Source organism: Betta splendens, chromosome 1 (genome assembly GCF_900634795.4).
Source record: "Betta splendens chromosome 1, fBetSpl5.4, whole genome shotgun sequence".
NCBI classification, from domain to species: domain Eukaryota; kingdom Metazoa; phylum Chordata; class Actinopteri; order Anabantiformes; family Osphronemidae; genus Betta; species Betta splendens.
This window is the reverse complement of record NC_040881.3, coordinates 6,143,001-6,167,249: the sequence shown is the minus strand read 5'-3', so window position 1 is coordinate 6,167,249 and position 24,249 is coordinate 6,143,001. Positions and strand designations below refer to the sequence as shown.

The 24,249-nt window shown below is 42.5% G+C and overlaps 1 protein-coding gene across 6 annotated transcripts in view; it reads right to left on the bottom strand.

Annotated features, from left to right (window-relative positions):
* Positions 1–1,455: 1,455 nt before the first annotated feature.
* Positions 1,456–24,249, bottom strand: part of inpp4b (inositol polyphosphate-4-phosphatase type II B) — a 152,969-nt gene continuing 130,175 nt past the window's right edge. For 5 of the 6 annotated variants that reach the window (XM_029164323.2, XM_029164311.2, XM_029164404.3 and 2 more), the window contains 11 exons: positions 21,232–21,415; positions 16,768–17,103; positions 15,984–16,143; positions 12,749–12,921; positions 12,229–12,352; positions 11,483–11,609; positions 10,323–10,463; positions 9,797–9,894; positions 9,504–9,616; positions 8,730–8,884; positions 5,436–5,632 (listed from right to left, as the gene is read on the bottom strand). In XM_029164323.2, coding sequence (XP_029020156.1) covers positions 5,458–5,632; positions 8,730–8,884; positions 9,504–9,616; positions 9,797–9,894; positions 10,323–10,463; positions 11,483–11,609; positions 12,229–12,352; positions 12,749–12,921; positions 15,984–16,143; positions 16,768–17,103; positions 21,232–21,415 — 1,786 coding nt within the window. In that variant the 3' untranslated portion in view covers positions 5,436–5,457. Of the gene's footprint in view, positions 2,274–5,435; positions 5,633–8,729; positions 8,885–9,503; positions 9,617–9,796; positions 9,895–10,322; positions 10,464–11,482; positions 11,610–12,228; positions 12,353–12,748; positions 12,922–15,983; positions 16,144–16,767; positions 17,104–21,231; positions 21,416–24,249 lie in introns of those variants that run through there. The other variant, XM_029164316.3, reaches the window with a different exon arrangement.

Below are 24,249 nucleotides of genomic sequence, written 5' to 3'. Positions count from 1 at the left end.
ACAGGACAGGTGCAAAGAATGACACTGCAAACAGGAAGTGACATCACACACACCATACAAGACAAACACCGCAGCGCCCGCGAGAGTTAAACTCTGGTCGTTCACTTTGTAAGTCGAGCCAAGTGTGACTTCTCTGTGTTGGTGTTGTAGCGTCATTTAAAAACACTGAGGAGAATTTAAACTAAAACCATGAGGTGATTTTTAAACCAGCTGAGTGAAATGTGAGACACGGTTTATGATACGGAGCAAACAGTAGAAATGTGGAGTTTACATCATACAAACAAACTGGACCCACACATAGGAATGTGCTGCCACCCCTTTGGATGTGGGTTTACTGATGAGAACTGCATGAAGCTAATAAACATTTTCTTTGTTCATAAGCTTTTGTTTACATTGTGCACATTTTAGACAAACTGTTGCATTTTGTTGTGTGGCTACTTTGACAAATGTGACTACGACAAAATAAACTGTGACCCACTCCTCAAACGTGCCTCATAGTTCTACCAGAGGTCAGAAGCCTTTCGATACCTTCAGGAAAATGGAAAGAAATAATAAGCGTCATCCTGAGTTCCTCCAAGGAAGAACTGCACTATATGATGCCAGCCATGCTGGACAACTGCTGGGTAACATTGGATTCATTCAAGACTCAAGATTCAACAAACTGCATTAATCCCAGAGGGAAATAATAAATAATAAAGTAATTAGACGTTAATGGACACAAATGTCTCCTCAGCTCATTTGGTCAACAAGCATTTTAATCATTAATAAAAATGCATTATTCTGCTTATGTTGGTGTGATGGCTGCATCCCCAGTCACACAGCTCTGCATCTCACCTGTTTCCTGGAGTGACAGAGGGCGGAGCTGGAGCTCACAGGCAAAGCCCCACTGCTTGACCACTGGAGGGGTTTTGTGTCTTTAATTGTTAACTTAGGTATGGATTGATTTAAGTAAGATTAACTGATAACGTGATTTATGGTTAGGTTTTGATTATTGTGAACGAGTTTGTGTTTTGTTGCCTTAGATAATGATTTTCTGTTGTGTTGTTTTCCCCTTTTGGGGTCAGTCTTGGTTTAACCAGTCAGGATCTAAGTTCCCTTTGTTCAGGTGGGGGAGGTCTGCTGTTTGGTGAAGCATGCTGGGGGATACGTCATGTTGGCCTATGTGCATCTATGAGGAACCCTCTTTTTTGTAATAAATACTTTTTTAACTTGGGCTTTTATGCTGACTGGCTGTTCATCACAGCTGGATAGGCCACGTTCGTCATCTTTTGGTTTCCATACCTCACTCAGCTAATGCTACAAGCACACGCGAGGACCATCAGGATGTCAGAGGTGCGACCAGGACTTTCTTTCTCCAGGAATGTTTGTCGCCTGTGGAATTACAGCTCATTACACCCTGTACCACATCCAATGATATCAAACAGTTTCCTTTTCCAAAAAACAAAAGACAGTAGCCACATCACAGCAGTATTTTATTTCATTTTAAATAGGACAATACAGCGTGTCCAACGAAAATACTTGCTCTAGAACCTTAGAATATAAAATTGTGTTAATACACAGAAAATAAATTATTCAATTCGTTTTGTACTGTAGCAAAGAAATTACGGTTTAATATCCCAGTTTAATTCAAACTCCAGCTGCTGTCATCTTGTTTCTCTGGGCGGTACCTCAACATGTCAAAAACACAGGGAACATGTGAAAATACAGGGAAAACGACACGCACAACTCACTGAAGGACTTGGACGTTATTTCAGTGTTGTGAAATATTTGTAGAACAAAAACAATCTTCAATTGTGCAAGTGAAAATCACACACACACACACACACACACACACACACACACACACACACACACACACACACACACACACACACACACACACAACTTGCACAACTTTGTGCTGTTTAACAATACATCATCCAAATAAGTCAAAAATAAAAAGTGCATTATACTATGAGCGATTAAAACGTCGCTCAGAGTCAACAAACAAGCAAAAACGAACAAAAAAACAACATACAACAACACAAAACATCCAGCAAAATCTTTTGAGCCTCAACATTTTAAGCTCATTAACTCTGAACATTTCTGTTTAGTACTTGGAAAACAGAGGCTCTGGTGCCGAAGAACTGAGTGTTTGTCCTTAGGAGTCAACTTTACCATAAGTCCCGTCTGGCGGCCGGTAGGACTTGGGGAAAACCATCAGCTGCAACATGTTGAAGGCATATTTCCTGCCTCCAATATTCTTTTGAACATTCTCAATCCGACATCCATCTCTGATGGTCAAATAAAGAGCATGACGAGGAATGAGGAAAGAAAAAAAAAGGAAATAATTAGACATGAATGAGTTTTTAAATGTTTCAGGAGGTCTCACAAATGATGTGTGGTGTGTGCGTATTGAAGGAAGTACTTTAATGTATTGTTAAGGCTTTTCCAAAAGGTTGAAAACAAGAAATGTAATATGAAGTGGAAAATCAAACGGAGCAGATGGGGAACAATAATTCATCGTTAGGTCATTTTGCAGCTGCTTTTATTTTATAAGCAACTTCTCTGCACATCTCTGTTTGGTGACACAGCGGCTGTTACCTCTGAGACCCACACCTACATTTCACTTATCTGAGCAAACTGTTTCGTACGATGACTGTTATAGGACAGTAATGAATGGCATGTATTATATTCTGTTCTGAGAACCTAATATTCCCAGTCGGGGAGAGGATAAGGTTCAGGAGGCAGACCATGGGATGCCCGGGTCAAACTCCTGCTCCTCCTCAGTGAGTCAGGTCAGCTGCCAAGGGTGCGTGAGCCAGCCTGAGCTTGTGTGAATGAGAAGCAGTGTCAGACCGTTAAGGTAGAAAAGCGCTTTCATAGTGCAGGACATTCACCAAATTGTCCACCACTGTCTCTCACTCAAACCCTTAATGGGTGGTTTGGCCTCTGGTGTTTTTGGAGCTTGTACATGAGACACAGACCTCTGACCTACTAGGAAATGTGCTGTTTGTACAGTGTCTTCTATTAACTATAACAAGACAGAGTTTAGGTAAACACGTTGGATGTCTATAATAAAAAAAGAACTGTGACCACAAAAGAGCACAGTGACCATGTGCTCCTCAGTGAATGCTTGGAAACATGCTAGAGTATGTACTATCGGAGGCCCCGGGAGCAGCCGGGACACAGTGAAGGCACTGCGTTTCTCATGTGGCCGGGCAATGCCTCGGTCCCAGCGGAAGAGCTGGAGGAAGTGTCTGAGAGAGGGAGGTCTGCAGCTCTCTGCTTAGACCGCTGCCCCCGGTTAAGTGGTTGAAAATGGATGGAAATATGCAGCAGGTTCATTAGGCCAAAATGCACAAACAACACTCCAGACTCACTGGAACCAAGTCTGAAGTTTTTGGGTCCAAGCAAAGAACAGTCACACAGAAAGCACCAAGATGCAAATATGAACAGTTTCTAGTTTCAATTTACAATAACAGGTCTGTAAATTAATTCAAATGGAAGTTGAATCAACTTGACCTTTTCCCTCTTTGGTCAAAAGTTAGAGTCTGATGAAGCTACTTGATGGATGAGTAGTAAGAAAAAGGAAGTGCAGATGCCATGACTCATCTTCCAGATTTAAGTGAATATCCAGTAAATTAGTTCCCGTTTCTTGTTCCTGCTGTCCATTGCGTCAAACTTCCACATCCATGCGAATATGACATTCAAATAAATGAAATAATATTTTCACATATGCTGTTGATGGTTGTAGTAACCAGAAGTCCAATTAGTTTATCTGAGAGCACAGGTCGATGCAGACACACTTAGTTTGAGGACAAGATGACTGTTAGTAAAGACTCCCAGGCATTCAGCTGATGACTGAGAGTCTGGAGGTCTGGAAGTTCAGTCATGGCATGTGGAAAAACGCTGACTGAAGCCACGTAGATACAGTTTCACGTAGCCTAGATGCTCAGGCTCAGTGTCCAGATGTCCAAGTGCTCCACGTATACTGTCCCCTTATGTTTAGTGTTCATGGTTACATCTGCTTTTGTTTTCCTGGCCTAACGTGGGGAAGTGTTGCATAGATTCCTGTCAGCGCCGCTGCACCACACCAAAGGCTGCGTCTGCTGAGATCAGTTCCCTAAGGCACGTCTCAAAGCCTCAGGGTCTCTGCACATTCACTTTTATAGTATACTGTTTGCAACCTGCATTTACGTACTGTGAACGTGTCTTTGTTGCCATGTCAACCTGCTGTTGGTGCCTTTTCCAGCCTCAAAAAAAAATAAATGAAGAAATAGATGAATAAAAAATAAAGGAATGAATTAGAATGTACTGTTTAATAATATTACACACAAATCCAAAACAGACATTTATCAAATATTGTGTTTATGTTTAAAATGATGCAAGAGAAGAGGCAGCAGGTTGTGTTTTCAAATTCCTTATAGGAGAGTGCAAAGTCTAAAGTGTAAAAAGGGAAATAAATGGCGGCTCTCGTCAGGCTGCCGGTGGGTGTTCAGGGCCTCTCGTGTGAAACTCACTTTACTACACGATGCTCTGTGCTGGATCACCACTGGGATCCCAAGAACATGTTAATGGAGGTGTCGTGTCAGCTTTATGAATATGCCGTTTGCAGTAAATATACGGCATCGGGGCTTTGGTTACGTGGTTCCACTCCAGATTGTTTTTGTTTGTAGCACCACATATAAGCAGATGCAACCTCACATTTTTGGCTCAGGAGTGGAGCTTCTAGTCTTGGGCAGAGGGGAAAATTGGCCCGAATTAACTTGTTGGCCCTGAACAAACATTAGACTCCAAACTCTGGTTAAAAGGCACAAGAACCATTACTGTAACTCAGGTCCTGGTTCTGGATTCACTGAAGTTGTTTTTACTGGATTTGTTGACAACATCAGAAATACTTAGTGGTTCTGAGTGGTTTTGATTACTGCATTTACCAAACCTTTGACCTACTTTGATGGGGTTCACTGCTCATTGCTGATGATCCAGCCTGCATGATTGACCTTTTAGGAGGGACCAGTCTGTGTTCAGTGCCACTAAATGTTTATTTACATTTTGCTAAATGTGTTTCTTTATTGAAAGACGTTTTAAATGTTTTTGTTTGCATTTGTCAGAGTGCTGATTTTTTTATTCGTTTCCTCTACTGTTGACTCTACTGTGTGAAATGTTCCTCAGACTGGGCGGTTGTTGAGAAATGTAATGCTTCAGTGAGTTTCATTGTGCTCGGTATGGGCACACTATTCTCCTGCTGTAATCACCAAATTATACAAAATGTATTGATGTTCCTTGGTACCATCTGATTAAAGTGCATTTCCTGCATTGCTCAGTGATGTTGCAGGGATAAACGCCCTACAGCTCGAGCTTGAAACCCGCATTTGCGGGCCATTAGCGTGACTCGAGAAGGCTCACACTTTGAGCACTCAGAGCCGAGTAACCAGCAAACACAGAGAAAGGAGTAAAGATGGCCTTGTCAGCAATTTATTGATATTTTGCAAGCAGAAAAACAAGACTTAAAATGAGCCACACGACCAGTAAGTGGGAGCTAACAAGCAGCAGGGCAATGGGGTAAAAGTGTCGTGACACTGGTTTGTTCTCTGTCACGGCGCCAGCCTCAGGGTCCTCCCACTGCACAATGTCTCCCTGGGTCAGCCGGCTGCAGGAGGCCCATCAGAGTGAAACAGAATGAACAGACACAGATCAAAACACTGTGGTGTTAGTACAGTCTAAATGTGGCCTAAGTGGAGCTTCCACCGCGGATTGATCGCTCAGAAGCCTCTACAGGCCGCTTGCAGAAGTCCCACTTAGACACAGAGCCATTAGAATAGACAGGCAGCGATGGATGGAACAGGGAAGTAGAGCACAAGCGGGTGCAAAGCTGCACTCACATGCCGCACATGTTATGAAATGAATTGCGTAGCAGGAGATGCAGGAAGGAAGCATGCTGCTGAATGGAAATTTAAAAGTGGAAGTCTACATTTAATCCATCTGGAAAGATCTTGTTTACAGTAGTGTTTGAGTTGGTTTTCATGTGGTTGTGAGGGTCAAATACAAGAAGAACAACTTAGTAAGAACAAGGCACGCGTGGAGATTTTAGTTGAGAAACAACATGAATGAAATACCTGATGACTGACAAGACAAGTACAGTAGACTGTAGGACAGTCTGTACTAAACCATGTTTGTTTTTGCGGGTTACATAAATGGTAACCGCCCACTGTAAAACATTGTGCTACAAGTAGAAACAATGCATAAGTAAACACAATTAGTGCAAGCGTGGAGCTAACCGGTCAGGCCTAGCAAAGCACCAGCATCAAACCTGCCTGTGTGACCGCACAAACAGCAAACCTGATGATCCGCTCACATTTATTAATAGAATGCGACGCTATAACGAGATGTAAAGTGCTTCTTTTAGCTACAATACAAACCGTTTCCTTAAATAACTGCTCTGGCTGAGGTCACGACTTAAAGCACTGGAGCTTCCAAACACCCACACCACCAAACACCGCTTCCCTGACTGGTCCTAACTACTAATGATGTGTTCATACCTGATTATTCATGTTCTAATTATGATTTTAAGTTGCAATAATTTAATAAAGTTTCCACCTCTTACATGTAGCCTCTTGATTAGTACAAACCTAAGTAAACAAAATAGCAACAATGGCATTAAAATGCAATACTTTTAAAGACAAAAAACAATTGTTATCTGAAAAGTGTAATAACTTCAATCCTATTTTAATTGTTGGAGTTCAGAAGAAGCTGAATTGATTTACATATATAAAATACATAAAGCAAACACGGATGTAAACACTCAATGAGACTTGTTTGTGGGCCACTAACACTAAACCATCCTGCTGACATCCACCCTATATGAACTATGAGTAAATAGCAGGAAGTCATGTGGTCCTGATGGAACTCCTGGACGAGTGCTGTATGTTTGTGCAGATCAGCTGGCTCCTGGTGTGTACTTGCATCTTTACCATGACCCACATGTTTTTAAAAATCCACGATTATTCCTCTGCCCAAGATTTCTATCCCTGCAGGCGTGAATGATTACCGTCCTGTGGCGCTGACAGCGGTGGTGACGAAGAGCTTGAGTAACAGGTGAAAAACCCAATCTGTGCCTCCTCACCTAAATTTCTCCATCACCTACAATTTGCTTACCATAGGAACAGAAGATGGTGCCATCTCCCATGTCCTTCATACCACACTCACGCATCTGGATGTTGGGAAAGATGCTAGACTTCTGTTTACAGACTACAGCTCAGCTTTTACCGTAGTCCAGATCTGATGATAAAGCTCAGGGAACTGGGACTAGGTCACTGCATCTGCCCCTGGGTCCTAAGCTACCGGTCTGACAGACCAGTTAGATAGCATCACAACCCAACCTTAATCTGTTTTATAGACTGCCATCGAGGAAGAGAATCATAGACTGAAAGGCTAAACGGGAGCTTTTATCACTGTTGCTCTTTTGTACATACTTGTGTCAAATTTTTATTTGTGTTCTTGTGTGTTCTTTTCTTAAATTCTGCAAAGTCATGGCGCAATCCTCATTTCACCACTGTTGCAGTTTTACAAACATGTAGGTGACAAAAGAAAATATTGAATCTAGTACTAACACATATATGACAAGTTCATGTATGTCAGTGAACATGTTGCTGATACAGACAAAGGTGTAGGTGGTACAAAAAGTAGATTTTTGTTTAGTTTTTGTGTTTGAAAAGTTCAACCTTACACTTTTACTTTCAGTTTTTTATATATAATATTTGCTCTGATTACTTGATGCCCGAAATATGCAACCTATTCATAAACTCAACCATAAACTGCCAAGTTTATTAAACTGAAATTGGTTGCACAAATTGTAGACAGAAATATTTAATTAAAACTTTACCTTGAACTGAATTCTGAATAAACCAACTTTCTATTCATTTGGTTGTGGTAGGTATGTTAAGAGACTGAGCACGGATCACGTTGTCAACTATAGCGACTGTGTTTTGCTCTCCCTCATTTAACAGAGCTGCCATCATTTAGCCTGTACAGGTCAATACTCCAGGCATTTCGGATTAGCAACTCACCAGCGGCTTTGTAAAAGGTTCATAAGTAAGACCTTATCAAAGGTAGACAGATGCAGATGTAGATGTTTACCCTGCTGGCAAACACAAAAATGAGAGGCCAGCGTGCGCCTGCAGCACTGGTGGGAACATGCACGGCTGCTTTTGGATGTGTGAGGGAAGGTGGTGATGGAGGAGGGAACACATGATGCTGTTTACACTGAACCATCTGATACAGATAAGCTGGGGCAGCAAAGTGAAGACAACACATCGCTGATGTGTGGAATGCACGGTGTTGCAAGTTATTGCTTCAAGTTTTATCTGTTGAAACTAACAAAAGTAAAGAACACAAATGCTGTGAGATGTTTACAAAATGTTAAAAATGTGTGGTGCACTGTCACATCTCGCCTTGTGATGAAATGGAGAAAGTTACTTTAGTTTTTCTGAGCTTTTAAGAATGTCTTCACCAAAAAAACTGATGCTATCACTCAAAGGTGTCCAGCTCTAATATACTAGTGATCATGGAGTTTAATTTGTGTTCAGTGAACCATGTTAAACTATGTAAAGTAGGAGCACGACTGAATACCCTCAGCTGGAAGTTTGTAAAGTGACTGAACTGACTCTGAGGCCAGATTGACTTCAGTGATGTGGTCAGAGCAATAACTTGCACCCACAGCTTCCCATTGTCTCCTTTGACTGACTCACCTCCGCATACAGTCCAGAGCCCGGATGAAGTAATCCTTGCTGAGCTGGTGCTCGTCCCGCAAGAGGGCACACTGCTCTAACGTGACAGACATGGACGTCCGATCTTTGGCACTTTTACAGCTGGTGAACCTGATGCCATTTAACCTTCGGCAGATCTGGAGGGAAAAAAATTATATGTGAATCATGAATGCAAATATTTCATTCGTTCCAGTCAAGTGATTCATTTTGTTTATTTCGATAAACTGTCAAGTAAAATACAGAAAGCAGTATAAATAACTATTTTCACAAATTAAACTGACATAAGTTTTAAACTCTCCTCCAGAGAATGCATTACATTGCATCTTTCAGACAAGCTAGTGGCAAGGTAATTTAGGAGATTAACACTGTTTTCTGGTCTATCAACACTGAGATCCAGACTAAAACGTCTCAGTGCACATCAAATATAAAATGGATTATAGGGATCATTTTGTGATTTCTAGAGGAAGAAGCCCTCAGACATTTCCTTTCAACAACTACAATGGTTTCAAAGGTTTCAACAACTATAGCAGGGGAACGAAGCATAGACATGTTGGGGATTTCAGATTAACTATAAAGAGTCTTCTAACTTTTTCTTTAAACGCTATCATGTTCCAGAGTCATTCCAACATTGCTCAGGACACAGTTTGTGTTCACTTCAGCGCAATAGCGTATTCAGTAAAATGTATGTCAATATGTCAACAGTGTTTGTGTGAGTTAAGCGGTTGCTCTCTTCCTAATAGTAAGAACCCGACTCACCGCTCCAGCGATCCATAATATCTCCACATTCTTTCGCTTCTTTGTGACTACATTCTGGCCCAGTGTTTCAAGTAATTCCTTTATGTCAGCCTGTGTCTGAAAACACGGTAGACCTGTTTGTGGAACACATAAGATATTAAATAAATAAGTATCCAGTTACTAAAGTACAACAGGCTCAGAGGAGGACGCAGGTCTGGTGTGATCCTGAGCTCACAGAGCTGCTTTTCCACAACACCAGGATCTTTAATGTCTTTTTGATGTCTTCAATGAAGCTACAAAATGTGTGGACTTACATTCTAGTGGCGCCTTTTCACTTAATGTTTTGTAATAGGCTTCTAATATCTCAAAGTTCTTCTGGTTTATTCTTTCTTGAAGAGAGATATCGCCAAACCTGAGAGGTTGAGGAAAATAAAAACTGTTTCACTGGAACATCAAGACGCACACATTCATTAGTTTTCAACAGAAAACACTTGCATGCAAAATTAATGTAGAACATTACAGTAAAGCAAGTAGAGATTAAGGGAGCTGTAAATGCAGGGTTATTATCATAGCACATACCAGCGGATCAAAGAACCCAATGTAGCCCATACTACAGTACAGAACAATATACCCTTAAATTAAGGAACTGAGTAATGCTTGGCATTTAAATGCCCGCGGCTGTGAAGGACTTTGTATTAAGTGGTCTTCTTGGAAAAAGACAAACTGTTTTCAAGAAGAAAGGCTAGAGATCAAACTGTGGAGAAGTCCAGCTCTTTATCTGTAGTTGATTAGTTGGACTGACCGTATCACACAGGCCTTGTTAAAGAGAGTCTGCCGTACCTCTCTGCTATAGTTTGCTGTTCATTGATCCCCACGTTAAACAGCACTGGGAATACGCGCAGAGGCTTGCCCTCCTTCATCTCCTCTGGTAAGCTCTGGAAAAATAGTCGAGGTAATGGCACTTCTACAGTGAAGTGGTCACTGAAGGCAGGGAAGGAAAAAACAAGGAAAGGCTGAAAAAAACACTTGACAGGAACTCAATACACTTTGCAAATGCTGGAGAATTTGATCTGTTTCGAGAGTTGTACAATTTGACACTCGGGACAAGCCAGAACAAGCCAGATGATGCATGAGAGAAGGAGTGCATTAAATACACTGTGGTGGTGGCTCAAGCAGGACTGTATCAACTTATCACACTGTACCGTGCGAGTCACGAAACAGTTTGACCTGGACAGATAAACTACTTCCTTCAGGATCATCCTGCACACTGTTTTATTCGTCCAGTTCAGAAGCTTGACTTTCTGTGATTTGGTCGTTAACCATTGTCCTCGGCATAGTTTCATTTTACATTTTATTGGGTTGTGGTAAGCCCAAAGTCAAAATGAAGCCCAAACTTCACTAAATTTAGCTGTTGCACAAACAAACACTCACTATTGTTTATTCACTCTGAGGTTCCTGTAAATCAGATACAGCTATGATAATTGCAAACAGTTGGGAGAATTATTTTATGCCAAGACACAGTGTGTTTGCGATGCGCAAACAGTGGTGCAATATTTATCACACATATCATTTCATCTTTTTCAGTGGGTGTGGGACTTTAGTCACCTCTGACATGAGATTTTTCTTTTGATGGGTGGTAAATAGTCATCAAATACATTTCAAGGTACAAGCAGTTTTTTTTCTAGGTGAAACAAGCTGATCATAAAGGAATAGTATGGAAAGGAAAAGGCTGCGGGTTCCAAAGGTAATGATTCATATGCAGGCTAGAGCTTCACAAAATAAGTAGAGCATGTGTAAACACAACACCAAGCAACAGGTCTGTGTGAGGTTCTGTACGTTACTGTATAACGAATCCACAGAACCTTTCCAAATTTTGCCCCAATTTTGTACTTTTTAAGGTTCATCGATCCTTGTGATGGCAACACATATACCACCATCATAAAGAGGCTGAGCATGTCAAGCATAAGCACAGAAACAAAGGCAATGGGACAGCGTCTCACCGTCGGCCACACACTAAAGGCTGGAGGTCACTGAGGTCTTCAGTTTTGGCCTCTGTGATCTTGAACACGACTCTCTGCAGGTCTGAGATTCCAATCTCCATATCCTCCAGCATCCCAATCTCTTCACCTTAAACAGTAGGTAGTGGTTTAGTTCTTGCTCATCAAATCATGTTTTGATATTTACTATATATGTTCAGCAGACATTTAAATTTTGTCAATTACTTGTATTTGTAAAGAACCATCTGACACAACAGAGGAATAAATAATTGCAAAAAAAAATTGCATTAACTGTGTAACATTTCTTGCTCTTCTTTTAGCTAACTGTTATCTGATCAGGCCATTGAAATTCATGAGCTGCACCATGAACTGAGAGACCAGCACTAAGGAGGACTTTGATCATGACAGTGCTGGCATATGTTACAAGACCCTCCAGTTCAATTCAGCCTGTAGTCTCTGTATTGATCTGATAAACATCCATCCTCACAAGATGTTGTTCTTAACCCTCACCTAAAAGACAGCAAGGTGATGAACGTCTTTTGCCAACAGTAACAACAATGCTGTGACTCATCAGCTGGTACAGTACATGTTGTGCTTTGTTAGCTCCTGATTACTCATCGCCCTAGCAAAGCGCAGCTAAAGCTATTCGTCTCCAAACTATCTCCCCTTTGTCATGCATAAACAAAAGTGAATTCCTGTCTTTATTGCCGCTTGTGAAGTTGCCAGCGCTGAATGACAGATTGACTCACTATAGGTGCTGAGCAGGCTTTCAAACTGGGCCACCACGCCAACCAGGTGGAGCTGCCTCAGGAAACCTTTGTCTTGAACTCCTGCGTACAGCTTCATGACAAAGCCACATGCTAAGGCTGCCAGCTAAACAAACAAAGCCAAACAAAATAAAAAACAGACAATTAATGTCAATTGTCAAATGTTTTAGCACACATGGCTAAGAAGCCTATAGTGTAACTCATGTTAAACATTTTAGTAAACCCCCCTCCGTCAAGCCAGATGTGGTGCAGAAGCATACAGGTAAATATTACAGTACATTGGTTACTTATTATTTGTAAACATTTACTATGAGTGGTAAAACTTTAAATGGTGGACTGGACTTTCAGTAGTGTCACACTGTCCATACTGTATCTTCCAATGATCTACATCCAATAGGTTAAAATTTATTTAAAAAAAAAACTTCTCCTCAGATTGAGCGACACATACACAGCAGGGACCACTACATCTTAGGGGGGGTGTTATGACAGCGTTGCTACCTACTGCCTGACTGAAGACCACGTCTCTCCTCTGCTGGAGGAGGAAGCCCTGTGGTATGCTGCAGGCTGCCTCCTGCAGGAGCACAAAGGTCATGGCTTTCTTGGCTGTCTCCACCACCTCTGTCACGCATTCCTTTAACCGGGTCACAGGAGGATACAGCTGCTCCCTCCAGTGACCTGAGAGGAAGGATGGGATGAAGAGAGGAAGATCTAAGTTAGTCACAGACGCAAATATGACTGAATCTGAAATGACCGGCGGTTAATGTGAGGCCAAACCACTGCAGATTTTTTTTGTTTTCTGGAAATGATGAGGAAACATAGGCAACCAAGCTATAATAAAAACTAAATCCAAAACAGATTTCAGGCTGCTTAACAGAGAGTGTGAGTCAATGAACCTGGCAGCGCTAATGTAATGTAAGTCTTTTTTGTTCAGGATGATCCTGCCAAACATGACATGAAACTCCCATAAGCACATTGGCTCAGTATATAATTTAGATAAACACAGTCAACAAAAATAATATATTTTATTTTAATATATGGATCAAAGGGTGGGAAATAATAACTAAGACTGGAGAATAGCAACAAAGTTCCCAGTCTCACGTAACTATTCTTATAACTCTGTTGCAGCGATGCCAAACAGCAAAGTATGACATCAGTCGTTTCACAATTCCTGGAAATTACACTGTCAAAGAAGCACACTTGAAAAAAACTATGCATGTAGCAGCAGATGGTGAGTTCCTTAGCGTGTCCATTTGTATGATGATGAATAGTGCGTTAAAGCCAATGCTGTTCAAACAATGCACTGCAAGGTGCTACAACGCTGCCTGACACTCAACATGACTTGTAAAATCTCATATTAACAGATTAACAGGCGTAAAATGGTTTGCAGGGAAAAAAAGGTCGACATGATTTATTGCCGGCTGTTTGCAGTTTGGGGAATTTATTAAGGTATGTCTCATTGCTGTTGACTAACTAAAGCTCAAAGGCAGCTGAGTGATGCAGCAGGACAGCGACCCTTCACACTGAAGTAAATCTATGCTGTGCAGCTCTAATCCACTGCTTGCTTAAGGTTGCTACTGTGTGAGAAAACGCAGCCCGTTTTATCCACACATGCTAACATTTACAGTATCAGTAGAAAAAACGACAAGGAGCTCTGGTTTAACAGCATTAACATGAGCTAAATGAAGCCAGGACATAGCGAGCCAGGAGTCCAATCAATAAAAAGGCTGGAGGTGTGGGTTAGAGCTACAAGCACCGATAAAAGATGGGAAGGATTACAAAATAATCTTAGTTCATCCATCACTTCACAGTTAAACAAACTGCCTATAAATGGAGAAGATTCACAGTGATGTAAAAGTAAATCCTCCGGCAAAAGGCTTGGAAGAAACACTGGTTATCATCTCTGATCATGATTCTCCAGCACCAATCCTTTAAACTAACGCTCAACTGGCCCTGATACTGACATCTTATCGGAAGTTTTGGTCCAGGACGCTTTAGTAAACTACCCCTGAACCTGTAAATGTGTCTGCTGTAAAAGGTGGACCCCTTCTTAAATCCATGGTCATTGGTTTGTGTTTATTGAGTCTATACCACTTACTGACTTTGATGAACATCAAAGATTAAAAACAATCACACGCTGTTTTACTGTCTCATACACTTTTCCAGTCCAGAACAAGTGCCTGACAATACGCTCGCTGCCCAACAGGAGGCAGTGTTGGCAAGAAAATAAGCATTTTCCCACCATGCATACTGCAGCTCCAGCATGCTCAAAGGCTCTCAGGGGAAAGTCAGGTCAGCGTGAACATGTACATACAGCCAAACACAGTGAGCACAGAGCAGCAGCACACAATCAAGCACAACAGGCTCGCATTATGCGAGAAATCCCTCCTTATCTCATTCTGTAAACTCTGCCTGTGCACAGGAAACGAGGAGACAGAAGTGAGCTGTCATCTTCCTGTGCAAACATCCCAACCAGCCCCCTGTCATCAGAAGCCTGGTGCCTGGACCTCGCCTCTGCCCGCTGGGAGATAAGGCATCTCTCAATATTCCGTCCAGGCGTGTATTGAGACAAGCAGGTGACCACTTGCTCTGGACCTGTGCAGCATCTCAATAAAGGGTGCTGGGGGCGTGAGGCTTATCTCTGATACTAAACACTGGCCTTGTTCGTACCTGTCGGTTGCTTAAACATACAGACACACACACGCATCCACATCCACAGATGCTTGGAAGTGCATTCATTTCCGCTCTTTGTGCCAGCTGGCAGCTGTAAAAGGCTGGGCCTGTCTGGACACAGTCTTGAGGAAGGATTCATTGGATGTAAAGGAAGACTGCGTTGCATGCAAATGGCTCTGCATATCAAACACTGCTTTCATCCACTTCTCTGGCAACTATTATCCTTCTTTTACTAAACTCTTGAAATTACGCTTGAGTCACAGCAAATTATACATTATTTAATTGTGATTTTGTTTATTTTAACTTGATTTTGTTTATTTTTATTAGCCTATGTTAGACATGTCATAAGTGCTGCTTATTGGTGCTTTTTGAGGATATTTTATTAAATGCAAGATCAATATACTCAATAGAGTATATTAGGGCTGCTCACTGCAGGCATATTGGGAGCAAAGTCCATCTGCAGTAGAGCTTTGCTCTAAAGCTATGTTTAAATAACTTATATTTGATCAATTAGGACGTAACAAACATATAAAAATAAAACTTTCATAAAATTAAAGTTACACTGTCATGTCGTGACGGGTGAGAAGTAGGAGACATCCTGGACAGGCAGTCTTTGCTCAGCTGGGCTAGACAGACTTTCCCACTGCAGTTAAACTAACATGCATGTACTTGGAGCGTGTGGGGGAATCGGGGAGAACCCCCACAGAACCAGCGGGCTGGCAGGTTTGAACCAAGGAACCTGCTGTGAGACAGGATTGCAAACCACCGAGCTACTGTGCCACCTTGATCAATAATGAAATAGCGGTTCTGGTTCAAAAGCTAGAGGGATGCATAAATTTCAATAACGCATTGATGTTGTTGAACTTCGACCAAAACAGGCGTGTCTGCAATGATTTTGCCCGGTGGCTGAGGATGACTACACAAATTTCAACATTCACCAGGAAATATCACATAATTAGTGACATTCACTTACCTGCTAATGTGCAAATTACAGTCATTTAGGGAAGAAATAACCACATCACAAATCACAAATCCAAGAGATTAATGTGCCTCAATTTTTTTTTTACCAGGGCTGTGTGACGTGATGACATCAGCCAGCTGCTGCTGCTGCTGCGGCTGCTGCTGCTCAGGAGCTGGCTCCTGTTTGCTGTTGTCGTCCTCCAGGAATTTATCCACCATGGCAATTACACAGTTGAGACATTTGGCCACACTTGCCCACACCCTGTCCTAAAAGAGCCGAATACATAATCAGCAGTGGAATCACTCTCACTGATAATGTAGGTATCCTTGGATTAATGTCAAGGCATTTCCTGCAAAATTACATATCAGGGACCATGCACACAAACTTTAACCTCATGCAAGTAGGATGAAATAATGCAGATTAAGCTAACGGCCAATTTCCATCCACTGCAAGCAGTCTGATTTCAGCCCGTTTTAATAGTGAGCAATACTTTGAGAGATAATTAGACACTAGTGAGCAGAAATCATGATTAATATGTGCTGTCAGTGTGGCAGATGCTGTCCTGACACACAAAACCCAACAGTGATGCAGACTTCAATGAAAAGAAGCAGCTTGGCTTCAGATTAGCTGACAAGAATTCCACTCACAACGTTTCTGCAGTTTGTCACGTTGAAATATTGAAACTCCTTTGAGAAAAACTTGCAAAACAAAGACTGCAGTTTGGTTTCAGAGGTATTGGAATTATTCACTCTAAAAGCTGTTTGTCTGTAATATATCAGTAATGGGCTATTCCCCCGCGTCTGAGGCCCAGCAATAAAAATGACAAATTTGTCATATTGTACTTCAGCCAAAACCAAATTAAGTAAATTTGGAAAAGTAGTTGGACTCACCCATTCCTCCTCGTCGTACTCTTTATGATGCGGTATGGAGCCTTGGTGCTTCAGAGTAAACGTACCGCTTTCCCCTCCAGTTGTGGTCTGTGATCCTTCCACATTATTACACAGCACCGTGTTCTCAGCGACCAACGTGGCCGGACTGTGTCCTGGAAGTTCCTGGACCGGGTTCTGGTTCTGCTCGCTGGCCTGGTGGACCCGGCCCTGGTGTTGGCCTCCCTGCACCGCCGCCGGCCGCTGGTTCTTGGAGACGTATCCGGGCCGCGCCGCGTGCAGCGCCAGGAGGGCGCTCTTGACCAACTCATCCTTCAGCGTGTGAACAAACTGCTCTGTCTGCACCAGAGAGAGAGACAACGGTAATATAAGACGAACACAGTGGAGATTTAGGGAGAGACAGGGAGGCACCGTGGCACCGTCAGAGTGAGCATGAGACAGGAAACACAGGTGGAAGTGAGCTTTAACAGAGGAAGGGCCAGAAACAAGGAACATTTCACTCCCCATTACTACTACAGTACTACTCAACGTACAGTAGCTGCTCTCCATTACCACAGCACAGCTGGTGTGAAGCAAAAACAACAGTGTACAACAAACAACTCAATTACTCCTCCTCCTGCCCGTTCCTCCGAGGAGCACAGCCCCTTTGATGTGAAATTCACCAACGACTGTAAGCTGATGACGATCCCTCGCACTCCGTGCCGCCACCGCGTTAAATTGATAAGGACTCTCAAGAGTAATTGAGTTAGCTCTGCAATAAGCAATTCTATTACCACTGCAAAATGTGGCTTGGCAAAACACACAAACAAAGACCTTCATGAGAATAAACCTGCAAGGTCGTTATATTCCTATACAGCGTGTATTTGCTGTATAAACGGCCTGGTTCCGCTGCTTCCTCTCTGATGTGAATGGAACAGTGGACGAGCTCGTTGTGACCTCCGGAGGCAGTGGGAACCACAGAAAAGAAGCAGACACCTGTGAAAGAGACCCAGCCCAGTCTTGTTCGAGTATTAGAGACACTTTGTGTAGATGTCATGAAGATGACAGCCACTGATACGAGGCGACGCCAACCTGTGACTGCCTTTGAGTGGCTGCATGTGTGAAGGAGCTCTCTTTACAGTATATATACAGTGTGATTCACTGGGGCTGATTGCAGGGGTAAGACTGCTCTGGATGTTTACTCTATTAAATGTACTGTAGTTGTGGTTCATGAGCTTTATAAGTTATGGCCAATAGAGGTGTGACATCATGATTGCTCCTGTCACGTTTAGGGTGAGGGGGTGAGCCAGTGCTAAAAGCTACTGAAGTAACAATAATGATTAAATAGATTCAGTTTGAAGTGTCTGTGTGGAAGACTCAAGTGCTGCACATATACTGTACAGTACTGAAAACTACCATCATTTGCTTCTACTCCATCACTATCTGCTCTCTGATTTTAACCTGCACTTGAGAAAAGTCCTTCGCGTCAGCGAAGTCCATAACACTGACTTCATACGGGACTGTCCTTAATAAACCACAAGCCCAACACTGATTTAACAGTCTGCGTTCAGCTGTGCTGTTACTGAAGCAAGATCTATGCAGCCTCATCTCCACATGTGAGATAACTGATTGACTGATCCGTAGAATGCGAGAAAAAAATGTTACTTAAAACACCAGTGTTGTTTAATCTCCATTTAATTCCCTTCTATGGATCCAAATGAGTTCCATTACTGTCACGCCATGATAAAGAGCTAAAATCTATAAACAAGAAGATGTGAAATTGCCTGAGAAGAGACATTTTTCCCTGGATAGTAGACAGATTTATGCAATGCACACACATCATATACAAGGAAGGAAGTAAACATCAGTTTAAAGATGGAAATGTTTAAATTACTTAAAAATGAGCCAGTTCACTGGAAACTGAAATTCAAAATAGAAATTTGTATTCAAATTGAACTTTGCATATTTGACCTCAATGTTAATTTGCAATCTATAAGAGCATGAATTATACATTATCTTGAGATGTACTGTATTTAGAACAATCTGGGTCCTATTTGCACTTCTTAACTGCAGGGTCACAGGACTCATGTATTTGAATGTGCGAGTGTTCGCACCAGTGAGCGTTTTTCTGTACGACTGCTGCTCACGCACTTGTGCTGTTGTTAGGAGCTGGAATACAAACAGGCCTATTGATCAAGTGACTCCTCAGTCCCGTACATTCCTAAATATTGAGTCTGTAAAAAGCTTGTGTTGTGAAAGACCTACAGGGAAATGCTAAAAACAGTCAAATGATACAGCGTTCTGCAGGACTGGTGCAGGTATTGTTTTCAAAGTGAAATATCAAAGGTGCGCTCCTTTGGGGGAGGGAAGAAAACTTGCAAGTTCATTTTCTTACCAACGCTAAACCAAAGCAACGCTGCTCCTCCATGTGTAAAACCCACTCCTCAGTGCCGCTCTTCCACACCTACCTGTTTTAGCGATCTGAAACGCTCTGAATCCCTTGGGAGAAATTCTGCTGCTAGTCTTCAATATATCTGATGTGATCTTGACTGAGCAGCAGTGCAAGTCAGAAAAATCCTCGGTGGACTGCGAAAAATAAGTAACGTTTGAGCTAAAAAGGACGAGAACTGCAGGAATCTACTCGGGCTGTATTGTTTTGAATGGTTGCTCTCTGAAGGATTTTGGCCAAATTAAAAATAGAGCGTTTTCTGCTCTGTGCAGGAGAAAGCTGGTCAGACTCCAACAACACTTAACTCACTATAGCAAATATGACCTCTATGCGTGTAATTTAGCATAATCCACATAATTCCCATGTAGCAGCTATGAAAAAGACATAACTTGTGCTAGAACACAGCTGAAGGGATGGAAAATGCATTGCAATTGCCCTTTCACTGTGATTACCATTAGAATGAAATGATGATCTTCATCAACCCAGTCATCATCACATATACACGCTAGAGCAACATCACATCTGCCGTGTCCAACACTAATCAAAATGTGCCCAGAAGAAGTTCTGGTGAGTCAGATATTGAATTAGGCTGAAGTCTGACCCAAGAAGGAAACAGGCAGAAAGGACCTGATTAAAACGGTTCTTACTTTCCTTTGATTTCTCTGGAGGTGTCAAATTAAGAACTTAAAGCTGAACACTGCTAAAAGGGAATAGTTCAACATTTTGGGACTATACTTTTTTGCTGAGATAGATGAGAAGGTCGACACCACCTGGAGGATGTTCACTTAATTTCTGCATATGTGATGCAAACATGTTAAAAATTACACTAAATATTGATTCTTGTGTATCAGCTGGTGCCTAAGATGTTTAGTTTCCTTATAGCTTGAGGGAATAATCTCCTACACAGCCTGGCAGAATAAATTATAGTCCTGCAGTACTTTTTAAGGCTAAAATATTCTCTTATGACTTCTGAGCCAGGTTGGTAAATATCAGGATATAAATATGAAACTACTAGCCCTTAACTTGAGCTACAGTACTTTTTAATTTGTTTGAGTGAATGTGGCGACAACTAAACACGTGCATGAAAAACACAGGTGTTTGAGTGCATCTCTGAAGATGAAGCCTTTTGTGACAGATGACTAAAAATGCAGGAGATGAAATGATAGGATTCCTGATGGGAGGCGTGGAGCGAGATGTCACTTGAACATCAGCGTTGTAACAAACAGACTTGTAGCTTCACACAGTGTGAGATTCTAATCAGAGAGCGGTCCTGCTTGTGCTGACCAGGCCAGGGGTTTACTCGGCCAATATGTGCGTGTCTAATCAGGGATGAGAGGGAGTGGTGACAGAGCGAATGTACCAATTAAGCAGGCTGATTGGGCTCTATTCCACTGTGGCAAAAACAATCTCCCCCACAACAGATTGCAATCTGACAGCACCAGATGTAATTCATTAATTATACTGATAAAAACACCTCAACTCCACAAAACTCCATGCTGCTACTCACTTTTGTTACTTTGGCGTTTTTATGATGAGTTATGGATTTTTCCCGAGGTCGGCTGCTCAGCGCACGCGTAGTGTGTGTGTGTGTGTGTGTGTGTGTGTGTGTGTGTGTGTGTGTGTGTGTGTGTGTGTGTGTGTGTGTATGTGTGTGTGTGCGTGCACTGTGTCAAATCAACTGCTCCATTTAGAGTTTGAAAGTTAAAAAAACTGTGTAAATCAGAAACTAGCAGTGATGTTAGCGGCGCTGGAGGAGCACCGAGCCACTCCTGCTAGAGTAAACATTTATTGTTGTAGGACAATATATCCATACTGTATATCCACCTGAGTGACTCGCAGAATATACCTCCGCTATGAAAACTGTTGGTTAGACACTAAACCGCTGAGTTTTGCTTTGAATGAATTTGCTACCCCAGCTTTGCAGGCTGTGTTCTTACCTGTTCCGATACTGTATCTGAGAATAAAAGAGGTGCTTTGTATATTGCAGTTAAAATAAAGGGGGGGGTTAGTGGGAGGGGGGTGAGGTGGTATTGCCTCACCTTGTCAGAAAGGCCCTTGAGTGCATCCCTAAGTCCAGCTGAAGAGCGCTCCTGGGCCGCGCGGAGGACCTGGTCTGCTAGGCCCGTGATGAGGGGCTGGAGGAGGCTCATGGTGCTGAGTACCTCTTGAGCTTTGGCTGTGTGCTCTGGGGAGTAGTAGATACACTGGTAGGCAGTGCTGAAGCTGGAGTGGAAGGAAAGAAACATCAGTGCAGATCCTACAAGGATTACATGATCTGGGGTGAACACGGGGCTGCATGTCATTTTCGAAGATATACACGAAAGTGGCTGAAAGTAGAGTTGAACTGAACTACACTAAATGTCTTAAAACTCCTGCCATGATGGACTGAGGTCAGTACCAGTACAGCACTAGTATGTAACATGTACATGTATACCATCACAGGGGACAAGGAATCAAATGGGATTCTACATCACAAACCCAACAGGTGGTCTGATTGCTGTTTCTTCTGATTCCGTCCTTTGAGAAAGAGTGACACCAACAGTCTTTCCCAAGACTCATCTTGGATTTGTTTGGATCAGTGCTTAATAGACATGGGTCCACTTGTCATTGACAGAAAACTTGATGTAACTGATTTTTGCTATTAAACCACAATATACGCACGTACCAATGAAGTAGCTGACCTGTTGAGCACAGCTGTTAAGTTTATTAATCTGTAGGTTCATTCATCGGTCAGGTATGTTTTTTAAAGCCAAAGCAAAAAACAAGCAAAAAAGCAAGAAATTCCTACAGGAGATTTTTGCTCTTGTTATTATCAGATTTTTTTCTCTTTTCAGTTCAGCGCAGAAAAATATTTCAATCAAACTAAGAGCAGAATCTGTCTTTGTTCTTCTGGAGGCAATTAAACAACAGTAAAAATACTTTTGGTCACTTTCATAAAGAGGTTGAAGGTTTAGTTTGATTTTGAGAAATGAATCTTATTAAGCAGAGCGTTGCCAGACTGAATGCACTCTGCATAGGCTTGAAGATGTGCTACACTTCTACAGAGAGAATCACCCAAAAGCACAGTCAGTCCCTGACTACACAGAAAAAATGACACACAACCTGGTCCTGGTACTCACAAAAGGTAAAAAAAATCCACTGACTCCTACTGTTGAGGTTTTAAACGTTTTTAAATGTAATCGTATCCAAAATCTATTTTAGACACAGGCTGTGTCAAATTCATTGTGCTGAGATCAAGTAATGCCAAACAGTTGTCTAATGACATCTTAGCATTACGCTGACATTAGTCATTACTCCATAGTAATTTTACCGCTAGTACAGCAGCAACGCTTTCCAGGTACTCAGTGTGATCTGTTAAATTAGACCTGCAGCCCAATGTCAACCCATTTGCGCTTTATGAATAATTAATTCCTCTTTCATTTCTGGGGTGCTATTTAATCTCAGACAAAAACACCTTTTGTCAGTTCCTCAATTCTGGGCAAATCACTCCAATCAAAAATTCTCCTCGGGTAAAGTTCCAGTGACTTTGAATTGAGTTGACTTCCTGCCATCACACGTAGCGTGGAGCGAGGCAGTGATTTGCAACCCCCCCAGCTAGTTTAGAGTCAGCCCCGCACGCCTCTACTGTATGTAGGCCAGACCCCAGAGCCTGATCCTGAGGCATAATTGACATAAGAGAGAGCGCGAGTACGAGGAAGAGGGAGGGAAGGGCGCACACACAAAAGGACGGCATTATATAGTATTCTCAGCGGAGCTCCTAATATTTCAGAGTGAGGGAAGTCGCCCTGCATGGAAAACGGTTTATCAATAAGAGTGAAAATCTGAAGGCTATAAGCAGACAGGCCCGGTACTGTAGGTACGAGCCACCAAGTATGTCTTTAACTGGCCAACTTTAAAATCTTGGCCCTGTCATTACAGCTAATGAGCCCCCTGGAGGACCACCACCCACACGCTCAAAGCTAATCAAAGGAATCACTAAGTGAGAGGGAGACGGAGCAAACCGTGTATAAGCCTCACCCGCACAGACCACCACTAGAACTACCGGTGTCCCCGCTTCCACAAGCAACACCGAGATTTCAGCCACTGAATCCAGGTCTGCACTGGCATAATGTAATGCAACAGAGTAAAGTCAGTGGAACCCTTTCATCCACTCTGAGCTTACGTTCGTCTCCCTGTGTTTCGCTAAAGAGAAAGTATCCTATAGGGCTGCAACGCCGAAAAGAGGCAGAGGAAAAGTTGCTGGAGGAGGACGGTTGCTTCAGCGGCTGTGATTCAGCATGAGCTCTGTTGACCCATGAGTACAAATCCAATCTCATTAGGAAGCTCATGCAGACAATAATGAATGTAGGGAGCTGCCACCTGATGCTAGAGGACAGAAACGGTCTCCTCTGAGCCTGGCTGGGAAAGGAAAGGAGCTTTAATTGGCCTACCAGCGCTGCTGTCAGTCCAGACGGGCTGATAGAACAGTGCAAAGGTAACACGGCACCGACCTGATGAAAGGCCGAGCGCGTGTCACACCCGAGGAAGCCCCTGGGTGTGCATTTTCTACCCCTCAGGTGAGATACTTTGGGGTACAACCACCGGTGTAAGGCTGGCGCTGCTGGCACTTAGCCCCGAGGTGACTCATGGCACAGCTGCACTCATGAAGCCGCCTCAGCTCAAATGCGTTCTGTAAAGAAGCTTACAGCGGTGATGAGGCTGGAACCACAACTTGGTTACTGTATGAACTGCTGTTTACGTCGGCCTTCGTGAACTATCCCGTCCGCAGAGAGCTCAAAGACGCAGGATTTTCCTTTGAAACACACAACAAGTAAGAAGTTTGCGGTGACAGAGGAGCTTCATCATAAGCACCACACGCAGTACTATCAAGTCTGTCTTTAGTGTTGCTCTCAGTGTGTGACGCGATGTACTGATATCTATCATCAATAGATGAATAGTGTCTATAAAGTTAACTTTCCACTATAAAGGGTATTGGACAAACTAAATGTCACCTCTCCAAAGGTGTGAGCTTGTATTTATGCCTTTTTAATTGTACATAGTCTGAGGCCTTTGATTTT